Source organism: Hoplias malabaricus, chromosome 6 (genome assembly GCF_029633855.1).
Source record: "Hoplias malabaricus isolate fHopMal1 chromosome 6, fHopMal1.hap1, whole genome shotgun sequence".
Classification (NCBI taxonomy): Eukaryota; Metazoa; Chordata; class Actinopteri; order Characiformes; family Erythrinidae; genus Hoplias; species Hoplias malabaricus.
In genome coordinates, this window is record NC_089805.1 from 28654630 (window position 1) to 28673983 (window position 19354).

General features: G+C 38.0%; 3 protein-coding genes across 3 annotated transcripts; 1 reads left to right on the forward strand and 2 right to left on the reverse strand.

Annotated features, from left to right (window-relative positions):
- The first annotated feature begins 497 nt into the window (after positions 1–497).
- znf598 (zinc finger protein 598) lies at positions 498–9761 on the forward strand. Its single transcript, XM_066674250.1, has 12 exons — positions 498–847; positions 2001–2113; positions 2214–2343; positions 2423–2634; positions 2719–2936; positions 3017–3131; positions 3705–3883; positions 5480–5564; positions 5702–6546; positions 6646–6802; positions 7544–7688; positions 7865–9761. Exons 1-12 carry the CDS (start codon positions 674–676, stop codon positions 8222–8224), a joined length of 2733 nt encoding a protein of 910 aa, XP_066530347.1. The 5' UTR covers positions 498–673; the 3' UTR covers positions 8225–9761.
- Positions 9762–9788: 27 nt separating this feature from the next.
- syngr3a (synaptogyrin 3a) lies at positions 9789–14985 on the reverse strand. The gene is made up of 4 exons (XM_066674251.1): positions 14604–14985; positions 13465–13699; positions 13139–13284; positions 9789–12044 (listed from the first exon to the last, which is right to left on the reverse strand). The coding sequence occupies exons 1-4, from the start codon at positions 14703–14705 to the stop codon at positions 11826–11828; spliced, it is 702 nt and encodes a 233-aa protein (XP_066530348.1). The 5' UTR covers positions 14706–14985; the 3' UTR covers positions 9789–11825.
- A 491-nt stretch (positions 14986–15476) lies between these two features.
- gfer (growth factor, augmenter of liver regeneration (ERV1 homolog, S. cerevisiae)) lies at positions 15477–19120 on the reverse strand. Its single transcript, XM_066675360.1, has 3 exons — positions 18770–19120; positions 17489–17700; positions 15477–15843 (listed from the first exon to the last, which is right to left on the reverse strand). The coding sequence occupies exons 1-3, from the start codon at positions 18974–18976 to the stop codon at positions 15681–15683; spliced, it is 582 nt and encodes a 193-aa protein (XP_066531457.1). The 5' UTR covers positions 18977–19120; the 3' UTR covers positions 15477–15680.
- Between the last annotated feature and the right edge of the window lie 234 nt (positions 19121–19354).

The following is a 19354-nucleotide window of genomic DNA, read 5'->3' on the forward strand; positions in this document are numbered from 1 at the left end:
AAAAATATAATAATAATAATAATTGATTTATAAAAATTGATGACATAGGATATATATGTATATAGGACAACATATTTTCTTGTGGTCTCTATGTATTATTTCATGGCCACAACATTTTTTCATTGCCTCAATGTTTTACATCAAGGCCACATAAAAATATAATTATTAAATTGCCTAAATGTGGCCACGCCTTATTAAAAACAACAACCATATCACCTTAGGCACTCTGTATAAAGTACATTTATGAAATGATATTTTTAACGTGTGGGAACGTAATAAACTATTATAAATCTGGATATATTGTTCTTAATCGGTCTTAGGTATTATTTAAAAAATAAGATTCTACAATTTAATACGTTTTCTTGCATTATTAAGTCGTTCGCACTCATTAATTCAATTGTAAAGAGATGTCACCAGTAGGACACCGTAGGAAAATCCTTATGTAATGTAGTGTGTAGTGTGTAAAGTGACATGGTTTTAAACGCAACCCAAATCTCTCCAGAAGTGGAGAAGTATCGAGGCCAGGTGGCGAACTCTACCCATAATGCATCGGGGAATTACGTAAGCAGTCGTTGCTCCTCTGCTGTGCTGCCGTTCGGAGCTGAGCGCCGAGAGAAAATCTAAATCATAACAAACAGAACATCTCCAGAACCGGCCCCTTTCAAAGAGAAATATGGAGTCTCAGATGAGGAAGGAGTCCGAGAGCGTGTGTGTGCTGTGCTGCCAGGACGTGGAGCTGTTCGCCGTGGGGAAGTGTGATCACCCGGTGTGTTACCGCTGCTCCACTAAAATGAGAGTCCTCTGTGAGCAGAGATACTGCGCCGTGTGCCGAGAGGAGCTGGACAAGGTGCCGCTCTCACTACAACACTAGCTACACTTACACACCGTCTCACCCCAGAGTGCGCGCACATACAACAGCAGGCCGCACGCGTCAGCTCCTCATCCACTGAGAGACTGGAGTTAGCTTCCTACTCGAATTAACCGTTCCACCTTAAATGAAACGGCAATTACCCCTCAGAACCTCGGGAAGCTTTAAGGTGGAACACAAAGTTTAATCGATAAAGCGTTATCAGTTAACTGGGTCGCCGTTCTTTGAGATTAGTCCGTGTTTTATATCAATGCTTAAAATATACGCTTAGTCGTATTCGTTTTTTAGTGTATAAAGTCTTAACTCATTGGTCCGTGGCAAGAAATGGTTAGCATGGTGTATGGTGCGTATCTTGGCCCTCTCTCTTCTTCTCCTCCTGAAAAGGGTTTAAATCTGAGCTTTTCATGGTCAAATCAAATAGTTAATGACATTCCTCAATAGGTCTATAAACTCCAGCCAATCCATATTGGTTAAGGCCAGTCGTATTGATGACTTTATAACACTGTTTTAATGGGTTTTGAGATGTGTTGGATTTAGCTAACCTCAACTAAGGTGTGAATCAGATGAGTTATACCCAGAGCTAATCACGGTTCGTCCTGAAGCACTTGTCATAACACTAACGCTAGTGAGCTAATGTGGCTATCCGGCGAACTGTGCCGGGCTGAAATGGGACAGGTTTCTCTAAACCACGGTCAGAGCATTACCTTAGTGTGGGGACGTTCAGAGGGAACTGTTACTGTTAACATTTTAAATTCAAGTCCCAAAACCTTACGTTTTTCTCTTGTTGGTTTATACTTCATTCATTATTTTGACTCAAGGAGCTTATTATAGTTGTTCAAGTTGCTTGAATAAGACTTCCATTAATAGTATATGTCGTACAATTTAATTAAACCAGGTCATTTCCAGAGCTTGAAGTTATTTCTGTCATCAACGACATTGATTCCAGATTGTCCAACATGTCAAACTAACACGGGTTGGGAGAGTTCACGTTAAGGCCATATGGATATGAGCACCGCATCAGACACGTGATGACTGGAATCCACTGCTGCTCATGAGTCAGACTCCTATCTCAGTGATTTCAGAATGTTTAATCTTTACTTTAATGTTTACTTGAATCTTTCCCCCTTTTCAGGTTATCTTTGTAAGAACACTTAAACCGTTTGCTGCTATCCCTCATCATGAATATCAGTTTGAAAAGAAATATGACATCTATTTTGCTGATGGAAAAATATTTGCCCAGTACAGGTACTTTAACCATTTATTTAACATACTGCATAGAATTGATGCACGTTCCAGTTTTCTGTTATCATTTCAAATGCTGTTCTTTCCTTTATACCTTCATCAGGAAGATTTTGCTCTCGGAATGTCCAAAATGTATGGAGCCCAAAGTGTTCTCCAGATTTGAGGAGCTGGAGCAACACATGCGGAAGCAGCATGAGCTCTTTTGCTGCAAGTTATGTGCTAAACATTTGAAGGTATGGTATAAATGGAGAACTAATGTCTAACTTGGTCTTTTGATATACATTTGTTCATCATCTTCATGTATATTCTCAGATATTTTCTTATGAGAGGAAGTGGTATAATCGCAAGGAACTAGCTCGGCACCGGACACAAGGGGACCCAGATGACACATCTCATCGTGGTCATCCACTTTGTAAATTCTGTGATGATCGATACCTGGATAATGATGAGCTGCTAAAGCACTTAAGACGGGACCACTACTTTTGCCATTTCTGTGATGTGGATGGGGCACAAGAATACTACAGGTAGTCCCGTTTTTCCCTGTTGGTCAGCTTTTGGTGCTTCAAAGAAAAAGCTTTAAAAAATGAATCTGACTTTTGCTTGTCTAGTGACTACAAGTATCTCAGTGAGCACTTCAGAGAGTGTCATTACCTGTGTGAGGAGGGACGCTGCAGCACAGAGCAGTTCACCCATGCTTTTCGGACAGAGATTGATTACAAGGCCCACAAGGCTGCTGCTCATAGTAAGAACCGGGCTGAGGCACGGCAGAATCGCCAAATCGATATACAGTTTACCTATGCCCCAAGACAGCAGAGAAGGAATGACGGTGGGTTGGGTAACAAACTATTTGTATTTGTGTTGCTCTTGGATCTTAATTAATTTACACACACTGAATGACTTTTTAAGGTACCTTTGGTGGGGATGACTATGAGGAGGTTGAACGCTTCAACAGGCAAGCACGATCTGGAAGAGGAAGAGCCCCAGGAGCACAGCAGAATGTTAGAAGCTGGAGGTACATCAGGTGAGTCTGTCTCATTACAGAGCTACTAGTAATCAACCTGGCTTGGTGGATGTTGGAATTTTATGTCAGACTTAAAGAATAACTGCACCCTAAGACCTAATTTTTTTAGTGAACATATCTAATAATACAAATAATAATCCTGCTTATATGATAACACATCACATTCAACAAATATCTCAGCTAATGCCCAGGTGATGCCCACCTGTGCTGGACTATAAGAGACGCATATGAGCCTAAAGAGAGGGAAAATGTAAGCAGTTATAAAAGAGAAATGGAGAACAAATCTGATGAGGAATGGGGTTGGGGGTGTTCCCCACCTCCAAATATATACATTACTGCAGCATCCCCCCAAATTGCACCCTCCCATTTTGGAGCATTATTTTGAGTTGAACTTGAGGTGGAGTTAGCTGAAATTATTACTCTTTAATGTGAATCTGGTAAAGGCATTTCGTGTGTGTGTGTGTGTGTGTCTTTTTGTTGAAGTCAAGGCTGACATATTGTTTAAAAACATGGTTTTTTTTTTAAATGTAGCTCACTCCTAATAGGTTTTACTAAATGTGTTCTTGTGTGCAGGGAGGAGGTGGATAGAGATTTGGCTGCTGCTCTTCAAGCCTCAAAGGCTGCCTTTCAACAGGAGGAGAGGGGGCATGTTCATGAGAGAAGCAACCAAAAACCACGCAAAGAGGAGAAAATGGACACAGATGAGATAAGAAGCAGCCGGAGCACAACCAAGCCTCCTAGTGACATCCAAGGTAAACAGCAGTGAACTGTGATGTGGAGCCCTTCATATCTCTGTATTTTCCTTGAATTCATGGTTTCTTCTCATGGGGTATCTTGATGTGATGTCTGAAGTGTCAAAAAATCGTTCGTCAAAAAATGACAGATGTTTAATATATTTGTAATGTCATGTATTTATAGCAGCATGGCAGGTACTCTGCACCATAGGTTTTCTGTATTAGATTAAGGCTTTATATGTATCATTCTTTATGTAGTATTTAGAAATTTCTATACATTGTTAGAGGATTAATCAGCAGATGTTTCTATACCTGGTAGATATTGACTGATACATTGTAAATGTTCCTCTATTGCAGACAATCTGCTGAATGTGTGGTTTATATGGACAGACGTTCTGTAGATCTGTCCCTCTATTTTATTTAATTATTTATTTATTTTTTGTTATATCATACAAATCCTATTTCCAAATGTTTGGACTGTGTACAAAAATGTAAACTTAAAAACAAAATGCAGTAATGTGCAAATAATTTACACTCTATGTTTATTTGAAAATAGTACCAGGTCAACAATTTGACGCCAGCAGCATGTTCATAAAAGACAGGCACGGCGCCTGTTTATTTCTGTGTTGCATCACCTACACTTTTAACAGCACTGTGTATGTTTAGGAACCGAGGAGACAAATTGCTGTAGTTGTGAAAATGAAATGTTTTCGTATTCTTAATTGTTATAGTTAACAAGCTTTGGGTCTCTGTTAAAGTTTTTTTTTTTTCATTTCATTATGCACCAGTTGTTTTCAGTGGGTGACAGGCCTGGACTTGTTTAGCCCCCAGACTCTTTTTTTTTTTTTTTACTAAGAAGCCTTGCTTTTGTAATGCAGAATGTGTCTTGATCATATCTTACATAAATAAGCAAACAATTTACTGAAATAAGCAACAACAAAGAATTTCTGAGCCCATGGAGCCTAGTTTCCACTAGAGAAAAATGTCTTTTTAAATCAGTGCCACCCAAGGGCAAGACGGTTATAGGCAGCTAATACTGGTTTTGAGCCTTGTCCCTTGCATATATAGCACTTTTCCACCAAAAGAACTAATTATATTTTATTATAATATTATTTTGGGAATGTGTTGCTGACATCAGATTCAAGATGGGTATAGGTTCCAAAGCGTTAAAATTTCCTCATTTCATTATTTGAAATGTTGTCTTTGTACTATTTTAAATTACATATAAGGTATATCTTGCATATCTTTGCATTCTGTTTATATTTACAACGTGCACTGTGTCCCAACTTTTTTGGAAATGGGGTTGTCACCTGCTGTTTAGTTTCTCCTGTACTCTCACACAGCACTACCAGCCTTATGAGAGTAGGTGCAAACCCATGATTCCTCTGAGGTGTGAGGCAAACACACTGCTTCATTTCAAACTCCTACTAATGCAACTGTCAGTTGTACTCTATAGGACTCCCGGACTTGGATGGCTGAGGCATCTCAAGGGATCAAATGAGATTTCTTACTATGCGAAAGACATTTTTTACTTGCTAAGTACAGCTAAATCAAAAGGAAAATGTATGTGTGTATGTATGTTAGGGTTAGCTAACTTCATGGTTTTTTTTTCAGGGCGGTCAGTGAAGAGTAATGCCTCACTGACTGGTAAGGACTTCCCAGTTTTAGGGGCTAGTGCAGCCCCCCCAAACCTACCGAGGTATGTTTTAATTTATAACTATATTTAATATTTTGTAAAACATTTAGTTTCTGTTTTCAGTGTCCAGGAACATTTCTGTATATGTAGGATTAGTTGGAATTTCAGGACTGCACACTGACAAGCGTTCTTTGTTGCAGCACGATCAAAACCCCTCCTGTCTCACTGAAAGAGGATGATTTTCCCAGCCTGGTGCAGTCTGGTGCAGCGGCTTCAGCTCCAAAGAGGGCATCATATATGGCTCAGCCTAAAAAACTTTCTTCATTTCAAGAGGAAGATTTCCCTGCCCTTGTCTCAAAGATCAAACCTCATAAACCCCAGGGGAACACAAACTCTGCTTGGTCCCAAGCAGGAAGTAAATCTGTGGTGGACAATAATAAACCTGTGGTTCTGCCAACTAAGACAGCCCCTCCTTTCTCTGCCTCTGTGTTTTCCTCCAGTGATCCTCCTCCCTCCAGTAGTGTTCCTCAGGCCCTCACTTCTTCTCGCCGCAAGAAAAAGCTTGTTTCTTCCGAAAGCGCCAAAGCTGGATTTAAAGGGAAATCTCCTGTCTCATCAGATGATGAAGACCCCCACAGTGGTAAAACTACACAGGAGATTCGTGCTGTACCCACCATGCTGGAAATCTCATCACTGCTAACTGTAAAGTCTGGCTCTCAGCCAAATGCTAAAGCAGGCAAAAAGAAGAAACAAGCAATGACCGCCCCTTCTGGGACATCTTCACAAAATGTTGAACTGGTGACCCATGCAGCTCACAAAGAAAATGTTCCTGAATCCAAGCCACCAGATGGCAACATTTCCAATGGTCCTGTGGTACCTAAAACAAGCTCCTTTATAAATGGATATAAGGACAAAACTACTGATACAATTTCATATGCTAGTGTTCCTGAAGAACCCCCTGCCCCCAAAAAACAACCAGTATATGATCTAGGTCATGCACCCGAAGAAGAGTTCCCTGCCCTTATTTCTAAGAAACCTCCACCTGGTGAGCTTGCCTTATTCCTTACAGACACAACACCTAAGGCATTTTCACCTATGCAATGTCATAACTGTTGAAACGTTTTGAATATTTTTTGTGTTTTAGGGTTTAAAAGTGCATTTCCATTGAAGAACACTCAGACTGGGCTGCCTCCTCCTCCCCCTCCTGGCCTTGGGCCTGTGTTCAGCAAGCCTCCTCCAGGATTCACTGGTGTTCCACTGAACAGTAATGTAGTAGAAACTTCTGTGCCAGTTATTAACAGGTTAGTAGGCATAAAATGGAATAGACAAATAATACAAAGTACTGTTCATGGTGAAACTTGAGAAACTCAAACTCTTAAAACCAAACTGACTGGATATCAAACATTGAAGTCTAAAAATACATAAAGAGTTTAAAGGCAGCATGCACAATTGTAATTGAAAAACACTTTTTATAAAATTCAGAAGATGTTTCCTTATCGTTTGCTAGCTCTCTAGTGCTTACAAAGCCCCAGTTTTAGTAAATGAGTAAAGAGGACAGTTTTTTTTAGACAACTGACTTACAAATGAGTTTCTGTGGTAATTCAAACAGTGAGTAAAACGCAGAAGTTAAACTTCAACCACGTACAAACATACCGTTCCACCTTAAAAGATGCAGAGCTTCTAAATGTAAACAAACTTTCCCCTGAATCTTTCCCACAGTCTTAAACAGTTTTCAATTTTTTCCAAATAAAATGTGTCTGTACTGGCTGATGCCTGAGAGGGCAAAACTGTATTGCTTTTTAATATTTTTACAGTTTAAAATGATGTTAAACACATTTTGGCATTTTGTAGTATACATTTTTAATATGGATAGAAAACAAATCAGCTGATTCTGTTTGTAGAGAGATTAATACTGAAGTAACAGTCACCAAAAATGTTATGTGCAAGGCCATGAAAAGAGTAATTACATTTGTAAAGTAATTTTTTATATATATGTTATTTCTTTCATTTATTTATTATTCTCTTTTGGTTATTATTTTCAGACCAGCATCTTTACCTGGAAACTATCAAATGCCTGAAAATTTCAAACAGAGGAACATGGACCTTATTCAGTCTATAAAGAACTTCCTTCAAAACGATGAACCCAAGTTCAATGAATTCAAAAATTATTCAGGACAATTTAGACAGGTAATTGTATGCATTTTTCATTTCACATATTTAGGAATTAATATTACAGATGTAATTTTGATATTTTATTATTGTTAGGTAAGATTCTGTACCTAAACAAGTCCTTTATTTTTGGATGCTCATTCTATAATTTTTTTTATTTTTTTTTTTCCATATTATTTATTTTTTTTAACCAGGGTTTAATGTCTGCTGCCCAGTACCACAGAAGCTGCCAGGAGCTGCTGGGAGACAACTTTAGCAGGGTCTTTAATGAGTTGCTGGTTCTTCTCCCAGACACTCAGAAACAGCAAGAGCTTCTCACAGCCCATGCAGACTTTAAGGCCTTGGAGAAACAGCAGCAAGGTTCCAAGCCCAAGAAGAACAAAAAGAAAGCATGGCAGACGGGCACTTCTAACAACAGTCTAGAACTGGACTGCCAAGTCTGTCCTACCTGTAAGCAAGTGTTGGCACTTAAGGACTTGAATGCCCATAAAACTCTACATATCGGAGATGATGACTTTCCTTCCCTTCAGGCCTTAGGCAAGATCATCAGTTAACTGCCAGTAATAGGGGCACTACCCCAGAACATAGACTGAGGCTTTTCCACGGTCATAGATGTTTAAAAGGATGAGGGCTTATCTGATTGTAATGCTGTAGGAGGTTTTGGAGATTTATTATTCATAAAACTGATTTGTTGAATGGAAAAAGACTAATCAGGGTCTTTTTTTTCCATTGGAAACCTCAAGTTGTACCTGAAGGGATATTTACTTTAAAGTATTAATTGCTACTGTATATTCCATTATTTTCTAATTCCAGATTTCTGGATTTTTATTTTTTTTTTTGCTAAAATTATTTTCATCAGGTTTCTACCAGTGCTTTTAGCATGGTCAATTTCTAATTCTAGTTTGCTGCATTTTGAAATTTATTTATTTTTTAAATCTCCCAACATTTCTCTATAAAGATGTCATTGCACACATTGTCGAAACCACAACAACAATAAATGGGGGCTCATTTATTTGAATGAGAAAAAAAAAAATTCACACGAGTGTCAAAGTGATGTCACCGACAACCTTATCAGCTTTTATCATTGGTGTTTTGGGCGGGTATTACATTTTATTTAACAGGTCAAGAAAACGATGATTATTTATATGCTTACACAGACACACATGCAAACCCCAGTTCTGGAAAAAAATATTTTGTAAAATGCAGTTAAAACCATCTGTGATTTATTGAATGGAAAAAGTACAAAAAAGATTTTCAGTGTTTTCGCTGACCAAATTGATTGTGTTTTGTAAATATAAACAAATATTGAATGTGAGACCTGAAACAAACAGAATGTAAAGAATTTTTCAATTGTTCAAAAAAGAACTAGGCATTTTACTACTGACTAATACTGTGATAGCATTCAGTATTTGTTGAACGTGGCCTTTTAAGCATTCAGCATTTCATGAGAAACCATTAGGCTGCTGTGATAAATATATCCACACGAGCCTGGGAATACTTTGAAAAACTCTTTATCGTGTAACACAGTTTGCGGCTGCATCAATAATTGCAACCTGAAAATCTTTTATGCAACAATAAAGCTATACATAAGTTCTATGCAGAAATGCTGTGAGCCATATATGATCTGAAAGAGAGTGTAGAAAAAGCTCTCTCATGGTATGTGTGAACATCAGCGGCTAGCACATTGTTGACTTGCATATGTATGAAGGTACTGTACCATTTGATGTGGAGGCGTGTTTGGGGATTCTTTCGTCAGCTAAGTAAATGTTCAAGGAAATTAATACACTACCAATACTTATTTTATTGCATTTTACAATTTTTCAACACTTCTGAAAATGGGGTTTGCTAATGAAATTAAAAATGTATTTTTATGCAGAATGATGATTTGAAAACTTAAAGATTCAGGTGAATGTAATGAATGTTAAATTAGGAACCATTTTGGTCGACTATTGTGTGTGTGCCGTGGGAGGGAATCAAACCCCATTCTACTGTATGGGGTTAACATTTTTAACGCCATGTTCACATAAGAGCTATATCGTCAGCTGCTCCTTCAGTAAGTCAAAAATAAGCAGTTGTATGTTAGCACCTTTTCAGCTCCAACAACAAGGATTGTGTATTTGTATTATTTGGCTTCTCATGAAAAACAGGTCTTTTTATTTTCATGATTTCAAGCAACCGTGGTCCAAAGACATTCAAGATGACTACAGTAAATCTTTCATATAACGCTTTAAAACATGAGATGGAGTATGACGCCAGAGGTTACAAATGAAAAGTCAATATCTAGGCTACATATATATATTTCTTTCCCTGGTGCAAATTTGGTTTATTGAGAGGGTAAGAAAACAATAAATGGAAATATTTGGCAGAGGTTTTACACAATCAGAGGTGCCAATTTTTTACCTGCAGTTACAGACTAGTAAATCTAACGAGTTCATTTGACATAGTGGTGCATAAAGTATTTTAATAATTTTATGTGCACGGGTAGTACAGGAAACACAAAAAGACCTGACCAAGTTCATGGACATATTCCATTTACATGTCATGTATTGAATTACACTCAATATCACTTTGTGTATGCTTCCCTATCTGAAAACACAGAAACGAGATATCTACCACGAATCAGACAAAGAAGATGATGGTCACCAAACATTTTCAAACATCTGATTTAGTGTGCTTTAAGAAACGTACTGCAGTTATTTAAATTATCTCTAGGCTTTTATGATTTTCCAAAAAGAAGGTCATTTAATAATCAGTACAGATTTAAAGGGACATTCCAGAGAATTCTTTTGTAAGTAACTATTGCTACACCTTTTTGGAGTAGTGGACATATTTATTATAAAATGTATTTTGCTACAACCATTAGTTGGTGAATGCAAATAAAATAAATATGTAAATAAAAAGGCAAATTGCTAACTTTAGTATTAGAATATAATTTATTACATCTATGTAAATCTTCAAATGTTCATTCAATCATAGATTAATATAATGAGAAAAATACCTCATCAGAGGAGTGGAACAACCTAAAGGCTAAAGTTAGCTACAGGTTTAAATAGATACCTCCGTTTTTCTTTTAATCTCTGACTTTTATTGGCTGGTATGGAACTGATGAAGCTGAGTACAAAACAGTGCTACAGTATACTGCACAAGAACAAACATTACACCCTAGTTTTAGTCTGGAATGTCCCTTTACATTCAATGTTTTTGTTCATTTGCACCGTTTTTTTTTTTTGTTTTTTTTGGGTTATGCCAGACTTATTATAGCTAATTATAGCCTTCATTGAATTTTTTTTTTTACATCAGCACTAGGATTTGGACTCTTTCTTTGGGGTGTGTACGTAGGGCAATCCTGCTTGTGGTATGCACAGTTCCTAACTTACTAAAATCACTCAAACCACCCTGAGCTCAGTGCAGTCTTTATTCAGATATATTCACGCATATTCCTGTACTGGCTTCACTAAAACACTAAATCGGCAGGCCGCTTGCTACACTGTTATAATCTTTAATACTTAAGACACTGTTATCTACAAACCTCTATAAGCTTCCTTCTCTGAGGAAGAATGCCCCCTGAAACATCTTTTCAAAACAGACAGACAATCTGGCAGTTTGTAACTGGTAAACGTACTGTGGTATAATCTGAGGACTCTTTTCACAGCTGAAGATATATTTGAAATATTGCACTTTATTGATTTATTGATTGATTTATTATTGATTTATTGATTGATTTATTATTTTTGATGCATGGCACTTAATTGCTTTCTGAATATTATATTATACATGCATATTTTCATGTACCAATAGACACTGACTTTTTATTACTAGGTATTTTTTCAGTCCTTCAGCTGACTGCATTTTTTATCACGTGAAAGCTAGTCTGAATCTCCCTAGACTTGGTGACCAGGACACCTTCTATCACACACGGAGTGATATTTACCTCTGTTCAATTCAACCTCATGAAGTAAGGCTTAACTACCCATATAGACCCAAATAAAAGTGAATTCACAATCAACAAACTCTTGTACAGAAGGTCACAGCACAGCACTACCTATGAACAGTGTCACATCATATCAGTTTGGGGAAAGGCCAGGGCCTCCCTCTCCATTTGTACTAGATTTAACAGGTCATATACATTGCACATGGATCCTGACTGGCACCTCTCTAGTAAATTGGCACCTGGTAGGTTGGGGCATTTGAGTCCAGGTTCTCAGTGAAAGGTGGGCTTTGGTACGTGTCTGTGGTCTCTAAAGTGGGGCCAGTGGGATATGGCTGAATAGGCTGAATAGTCTGGGTCTGGTTGCCATCCATGTGCTCTGTGGTGAAAAGAGTCATGTCAGTTCCCAGCAGGTATTTCTGCACAGCTCTGACGGTCAGACCAGCCTGAAACAGAAGATGATAATAGACAAGTCAATGCATCAAACTACTACAAGTCCATTTGCTGATATTAAATAATTTAATAATACATACATATATGTACGTTCTATTACATTATATTGAAATTAAATACTTTTAGTAATACTTTAAGGCATTCATGATTTAACACTTCAAAAATGTTTAGGTTCTTAAACTAAGTTTCTCTCATTAATTGTACCTTACATATAGTTTAAAAGCAACTTTAATCTCCAAACATGCCTTAAATAATCAGTTACATTTAAGAAAGTCACAAATATTTGGCCTGGTCCTAGACTTAATATCCTATAAAATGGCAGCTCAGATCAGAAAAAAAAGAATAAAATATAACACATATCAAATGGAAACATCTGCTGCCACCCTGTCATTGTTGCTCAGTCAGCTGAGTGCATACATTAACATGAGCTTCCAGTGGTGAAGCACAGTTTACATGAAGTAACGCTGCTCCACACCACCCTGAAAACTGAAAGCTGTATGTAGAACAATCTAATATACTTTAGATAGGTCATGATGTTATTCTTAGACCCAAATGAGCCTGTTTTCTCCCAGCTCTGTCATTGTCTCTCACCTACACATCGTTTGGATTATCGAGGAAAGAATAAAAGACTGCTTCATTATCAATATGTAATTATGTAATTATTAAACATTCTTTCCAAAATGATTTTATTAGTACACTGTAATTCCAAGACACTCTTTATAATTATTGAATTAATGTGCACACAATGTGAACACAAATGATCAGCTGAGCATTCACAGCTTGTGTTACATATAAAGTCATGACAGAGAAGCACCATACTCAATGCCACATGATTGCTAGAAAATGTATAAGACCAGAAACTAATCATCCAACAGTGACCGAACTCTCTAAAGTTCTTGTGGTTGAATCAGACCCTCCGATACATGAGCCATATTCTAGTCTAAAGGAGAGCAGAAACTGTTATTGCAGGAAAGTGGGGTGGGGGGAAACTACCTATTTTTGGATGAGCAAATGTCCATGTGCTTTTGGTTGTGTAGTATAAATACATGCCTTGCCTCTGTACCCTCACCCGGATGAAGATGCTTACCCAGGTGAAGATGGAGAAGAAGGAGAAAGCTATGGCAGCTCTTGCAGCATCAGCTCCTTGGTTCAAGGGCAGCTCGTCTGGTGTGGTGCGTTGCCACTGATTTGCCAAGAAGCAGAAACCAACGAACCACAGGAATGTCCAGAAACCTGAAAAAATATATGGATGGAATGACATTTCTCCTTTTAACAGGCACAACAGAAATGATCACAATGACTGAACACTAACAAATAAATTAAAGGACATGAATCTATTCTTTGTTTTTTGACTCCATGATCATAAAATCTCAGAAGTTCCATCCCAGAATATAAAAGATATCACAAACATACCTGAGAAGCCAATCTCCAGCATGACTGCCTTTTTCCTGTCTTTAACACTGCTGATCTGTTGGAACTTCATATCAAGTATAAAGAAAAATATGCAGGCAAAAAACGCTATGAGCCCAATGGTGATCCCATAGTTGCAGGCATCGTAGTTCTTGTTAAAAACACAGTAGAGCCTCTCACTTCCATTGTTTACATAGCCTTCATTTATTATGGAGCCAAATACCACCATTGAGAAAATCTAGAATGAAAAAAATAAACATGATATTAATCCATTCTATTACTCTGTTATAGCTTTCACACGAGTGAATCTGAAATATTTCAAATTTTGGCCTTAATGTATCTGCACCTAAGAGTGATGAAGATCAACAATAATCTTAAAGAGTATTTTGTTTATTTTACGTCCTTATTCTCGGTGCATTCTGTTTTTAATATCTGTGGTGTCTCAAGCCTGACTTAAATATAAGAAATAGATGTATATATAATATAAAACATTTTAAAAAGTGTGCACCCCTGGCACAATAATATCTGTGTAGTTTGGGCGTAATTTTGGTGTTTAGTTTTTTTTTTTGTTTTTTTTTTTTTGCCAAGCTCCAAGCTCGAACAGATCCACAAGTGCATGGTAATCGGGGGAGCCAATCAAAATGGAGGAGATGTCATGGTAAGTGGCAGGTGAGGAGCTCGGTGTATAGCTCAGGCGGCCTCTGACATCGACATTTTTCTCTGCTCCTCCTAAACGCTCCTGTTACCGCAACGTGGGCAGAGGATGGTCAGCCTATGGTCTTTTGGAGACAAATCCGTTCTAACAATAAACGATATGAGTAAATGGTAAGGAAACTGGGTGAAGAATATGCTGAGTGCCTGAATATTTGCCTCCCATTCCCTCAATACGTCAATATCCCCAGGCAATGTACAGAAAACATACAAATAAAAATAAATATAATTAATGACAGTGCTACAGACATCAACAATTAATTACAGCATCGCAGTGGCATAACATTCACAATAGAAATACATTCACAAGGAAAAATAGGCAGTAATTACTCATCCGTGATGGGTTTCTCTTATAGATTGTTTATGACAGGCATTCTCACTCAGCGTCAGGAAACCAACATAAAACCGCTACAGTATGAATGAAGACTCACCCATGACAAAATCCTCAGTATGGTCTGAGGCTGCTGAATAAAAGAAATGGGGTCGAAAGCAGCCCCAGCTCTACCAGCGCCGAAAGACCCCACTCCGTCCATTTTCCCTCACACCGTTATTCACGCTTTAGTCTGTGGGTCGAGAAAAGTAACGCATATATACACATACACACACACCCCGCCGCCTGGCAGTGGCCTGCGCACTCCCAAACACACAAATGCAACTTACTCAACAGCGCCAAACAGCGCCAGCATCTCAGTAGTACAAGCTTCAGAGGCATTTTCAGTCAGGAAGCTTTTTATACTGAGAAATGTCAATGCCTACTAGTTCACTGGCAGCAGCAAAATTTAGCTGTGACAGTGTTTTACTGCTTCCCATCATCTGCTGCCACCAAATAGGTCCCTGAAAGCTTCCAGAAGCTGACCTTGCTGCCACTCATCATGACTCCCAGCTGCCATTAACTGCCACAGCTACAGAGTTTCCCACTTGCTGCTAATTCCTGCTGCAATTTAGATTTATATTTTGACATAAAGTATAAGAGCTCATCTATTATAAACTTTATAAATGTTATGGATCATTTTCCCAAAAAGGGTGAAATGATCCTCCACTGAAAGGAAAATGCTGCCAGGCCTTGGGGTACCTCTCAGTGGCAAGGCTAGTTGCTGAATGCCAGAGGACGCCAACTACCTCGTGTTCTCCACTACCTGCCAATTAGAAGAAACCAAACTTCCTCTCTCTGTTACAGATTTATCAAAGACATTGACACACTTTTGTATTGTACAGTATTGTATGAAAGACCAGAAAAACATTATGGAAAGCCTTATACCCATTAATACCATTTTAGAAAGGATAAACAATGCAAAAAAACAGCAATTTTATAAAGTTCTTAGTCTTTATAAACAGACATCACAAAGGAAAATACACCAACAAAACAAACTGGGACAAGGTTATGCATAATATTAATGTATAACATATCTATATATCATTTGTAATAGCCACTGTTAGCAACAATTACTAGGACCACAGGCTAAGAGATCAACTAATTTTTATTTTTCTGAGTGGAGGGTATGTCAGTGTCAATCACAAGAGCCATCTTTCCACCCATCTCTCCACCGCTCGTCCACTTTGCTACAGTCAAACTCTGACTTTCCTAATCGAACATTGATGCCATTATGGAGATGACACAGCCACTGAGAGAGGTTGTGGCGGCTGCTGGTGTCTGGCTGGTTTGTTTTCAATCTGGAAGAGATAAGAAATGATGCAGTCAAGAACAGAAGTCTCTCAGCTAAACAGATTCTCAAAGCACTGATAAAAAACAGAACCTCAGAATATTTTTGGTAAATATGTTGCTGTTTTACACCTTACAATTACAGTTTAAGAAGCTGATTTTGACTTTTATACAAAATTAAACTCATCTGCAATTAAAGCCCTGCTCCACACTTTAGTTATGTCTAATTACTTTTCTCATTAAGACCTTCATGACAGCTGAAAAACATCTCACACACAGTGTGTAGAGGGAACATATGAGGAAAAAAAGAGCAAAAGTTATTTTTAGAGCAAGAGTGCATTAGAGAATGTAATGTACCTTTAGAGAACACAACTGTAACTGTCTATAAACCACTGCTTTACCTTTAAAGGTAAATTTACACTGATTGTAGATTTAGTGAAAATAATGTACCTCTCCCATAACTTTTTTTATTGAGAGTGTACCAACCTAACAAACTATGAAATATATCAACCCATTCAAATTTTTTTTTGCTGAAATCATAGACATGGTATAAAATGAGCCATTTTGATTTTGTGCTGTGTCTTCTGAAGATAGCAGGTATTTCAGCATTGTCCTAGTCAGAGTCTTCTCCAATCACAGGACTTGACCCGTGTTTATGTGAGAGTGCAAAAACATAATTAAATGGGGCAAAACAAACACAAAAGGCACAGAGAAATACATGCACTGGTTAAACATGGCAAAAATCTAAATGGAGAAAAAACATAATCAAGAGAAAATTGCTGAATGTCTGCCCCATGTGTCTAACTGCTGGGTGCCTCACTTTTGGATTAAATAGGTGCTCATTCTTGACAGGGGCTCAAGGAGGTTGTTCTGAAAAGTGCATGCGAGAAGGGTAGTAAATGTTCTATGCTGTTTGATCTATATGGTATTTTGACCACATGTCACTGTCACACATACATACATATATATATAAAATCAGAGGCGATTGCTCTAAGACTGCAAGGGAAGCTCAGCGAAGTGCAGCTAAATGAGACGAGTCATTGGATAAATGCTGGGCTTTGTCCCGCCCATCGGACGCTCAGCGTCTCTGGGGGTCTAGGGGGCAGTGGGCTGGCCTCGGCTGGCCCGGACGCTCAGCTTCTGCATGATGATTGGAGGATCTGTCTGAGGCTGAATCACTTTTTGATTGACAGCGAAATGAGCGAATCAGCGATCCTTTGGTGTAGAGATCCGTGGGAGCACATGCGGACACACTTCACATGGGCCAAGGCCGTTTAAGCAGCCTAGCTCTGCTGGCCATTGAGAGGACACTAGTCAAGTCCCTGGTAATCACACCTTGTTGGTACGACAGGGTCAAAGATCCAAAATTTTCTTCAAAAATCCAAAAATGTTCTTAAAAAGGAACGAAGGGTAGAATTGACGTATAAATAAACCGACAAATTTTACGATTTAGGCCTAAATTGAGCTTCCCCTCCTTGAAAGACCAGCATCCGTGACTGACTGACAGACAGACAGACAGTCTCAAAAATATCTTCTGAAAATGAACAACTTAGATTTAATGTAATGGGTGTTCTGATTGCAAAGAAAATAAAAGAAATTACACTACTTGCACAGAACTGTCATTACTGATGTTCCAAAATATCACACTTAAATTACCTTGTCCTTAAATCCTCAGCACATTCTTCACATGGAAAAAACTTGGAAAACAGGTTGATGAATTGAGTCATCTCTGTTTGCTGTGATGTGGTGGGTGTATCAGGGTAGTAGGCTGCCATAGTGTGGAGAAAAGACCATGAACTCCTTCCAAGTTCCTCTCTGTCCAGAGGACACTCCACAGGTTTTTCATTCTCGTCAGCTACCTGGGATTCCTAACCAGAGAGATAAAATCATGTACAAAGAAGTGTGAAAATCTTCACTTATATTCCACAAACCATTTCCAGTTTGTCGTAGCTGTATCACTTAAAAAACACAGATGTTATATTGATTATGTGGTGTCCTGACCTCACACTCATATGATCAAAAGATTTAATTTAAATCAGTACCACTTAACCAGCTGCTGCTCATCCAGCTACTCTGCAATGTAGACCAATATTGGCATACTCTTACAAATGTGTGTTTGACATGCTACAGGAATAGATATTTGTATGCATGTGTGTCTGTGTGTATGCCAGATGTCAGGTATGAATATCTATTCTTAAATATCCCCTATATTTAAGCGACATATTTGTTTACCAAGACAAATATATGTTATACATGCAATTGATTCTGATGTGACTGCACAATGATATGAGCCTTGTATATTACTTAAATATATTTAAAATTGAAGACATGTATACATATTAGATTAATATTTAGAATAAATAATAACCACACAGGCTGGGTCTCAATCTGCTATATGCTATCTGCAATATTTGTGGGATCTTATGGTTAAAGTACCCAAATGGTGTTCTTGATACATCCCAAATACAGAGAATTCATGAATAAATTTGTGACTTTCCCATTAAAAGGCCTAAAATGGCATCATTAGTTTGCTCTTCCAGTTTGACTTCTCAGTACATGTTTGCATTCTTGCTACTGAGAAACAGCCATTGCGTCATTAAACTGCATGACTTTTTGAGCATTTTATTAAATGTAAGTGAATATGTTGGTGAGTTTCAAACCTGTTACATGAAGTGCTATGAGATATAAAAAAAAACCACAAGTTTGGTTTCAAATGTTACAAACCTCAAATTTTTATTAGCTAAGTCACCTAATCAAATTTATTATAGCATTGAACCCACATCAATTGTCATTTCACGCTCCCTATATTTATTTGAATATTATTATTATAATTGTATTGGGTGTATTTAATCGCTTAACTTCGGTTAAATACAGTTTTCTGTAGTATTCCACGTTGCTTAAGTTATTACAAGGAGAGTGAGACTTCACTACACTCACCTGAGTTGTGAGAGAAGGAGCCTGTGTCTTCTGAACTCTCATCCAGGATTTAAAGTCTGAACATGCTCGGCACGGTCTTTTTTTCGGGCCTGCGGTCTCTTCCTGCTCTTTAGCCGGTTTCTCTTCTGGGGGTTTAACAGTCGAAGGGAAAGTCTCCATCCCGGTGTTATTTATGTCAGTGTAGCGCGACCCTGAGTGTGCTGCCATATCTGTCTGTGCGTAATGTGGCTGGATGTTCCTAAATGTCTCCCTGTTCCCTTTGTAGGGCACTGTGTAGATTTTGTAATAAGAGTAACTTCTAAATAGTTTAACATATGCCCTATAAAAAATATGTTAATATTCTACAGTTAGATATAAGAATCACCGTGTAACACCTATCGCTCTATTCGTCCGTAAAATCATAATTTTATTATCTATGTCGTACACTATGTAGGGAGTGAGGAGCCATTTGAGATTCAAATTTAGCTTCAACCATACGTTATGCACCACGGGACTGGTCATATTTCAGTAAAGAAATGTACAGAAACATCTTCTAACTTGACTGTATCTCATTGGAGATGTCTCCTAATACCAATTAAATTGATT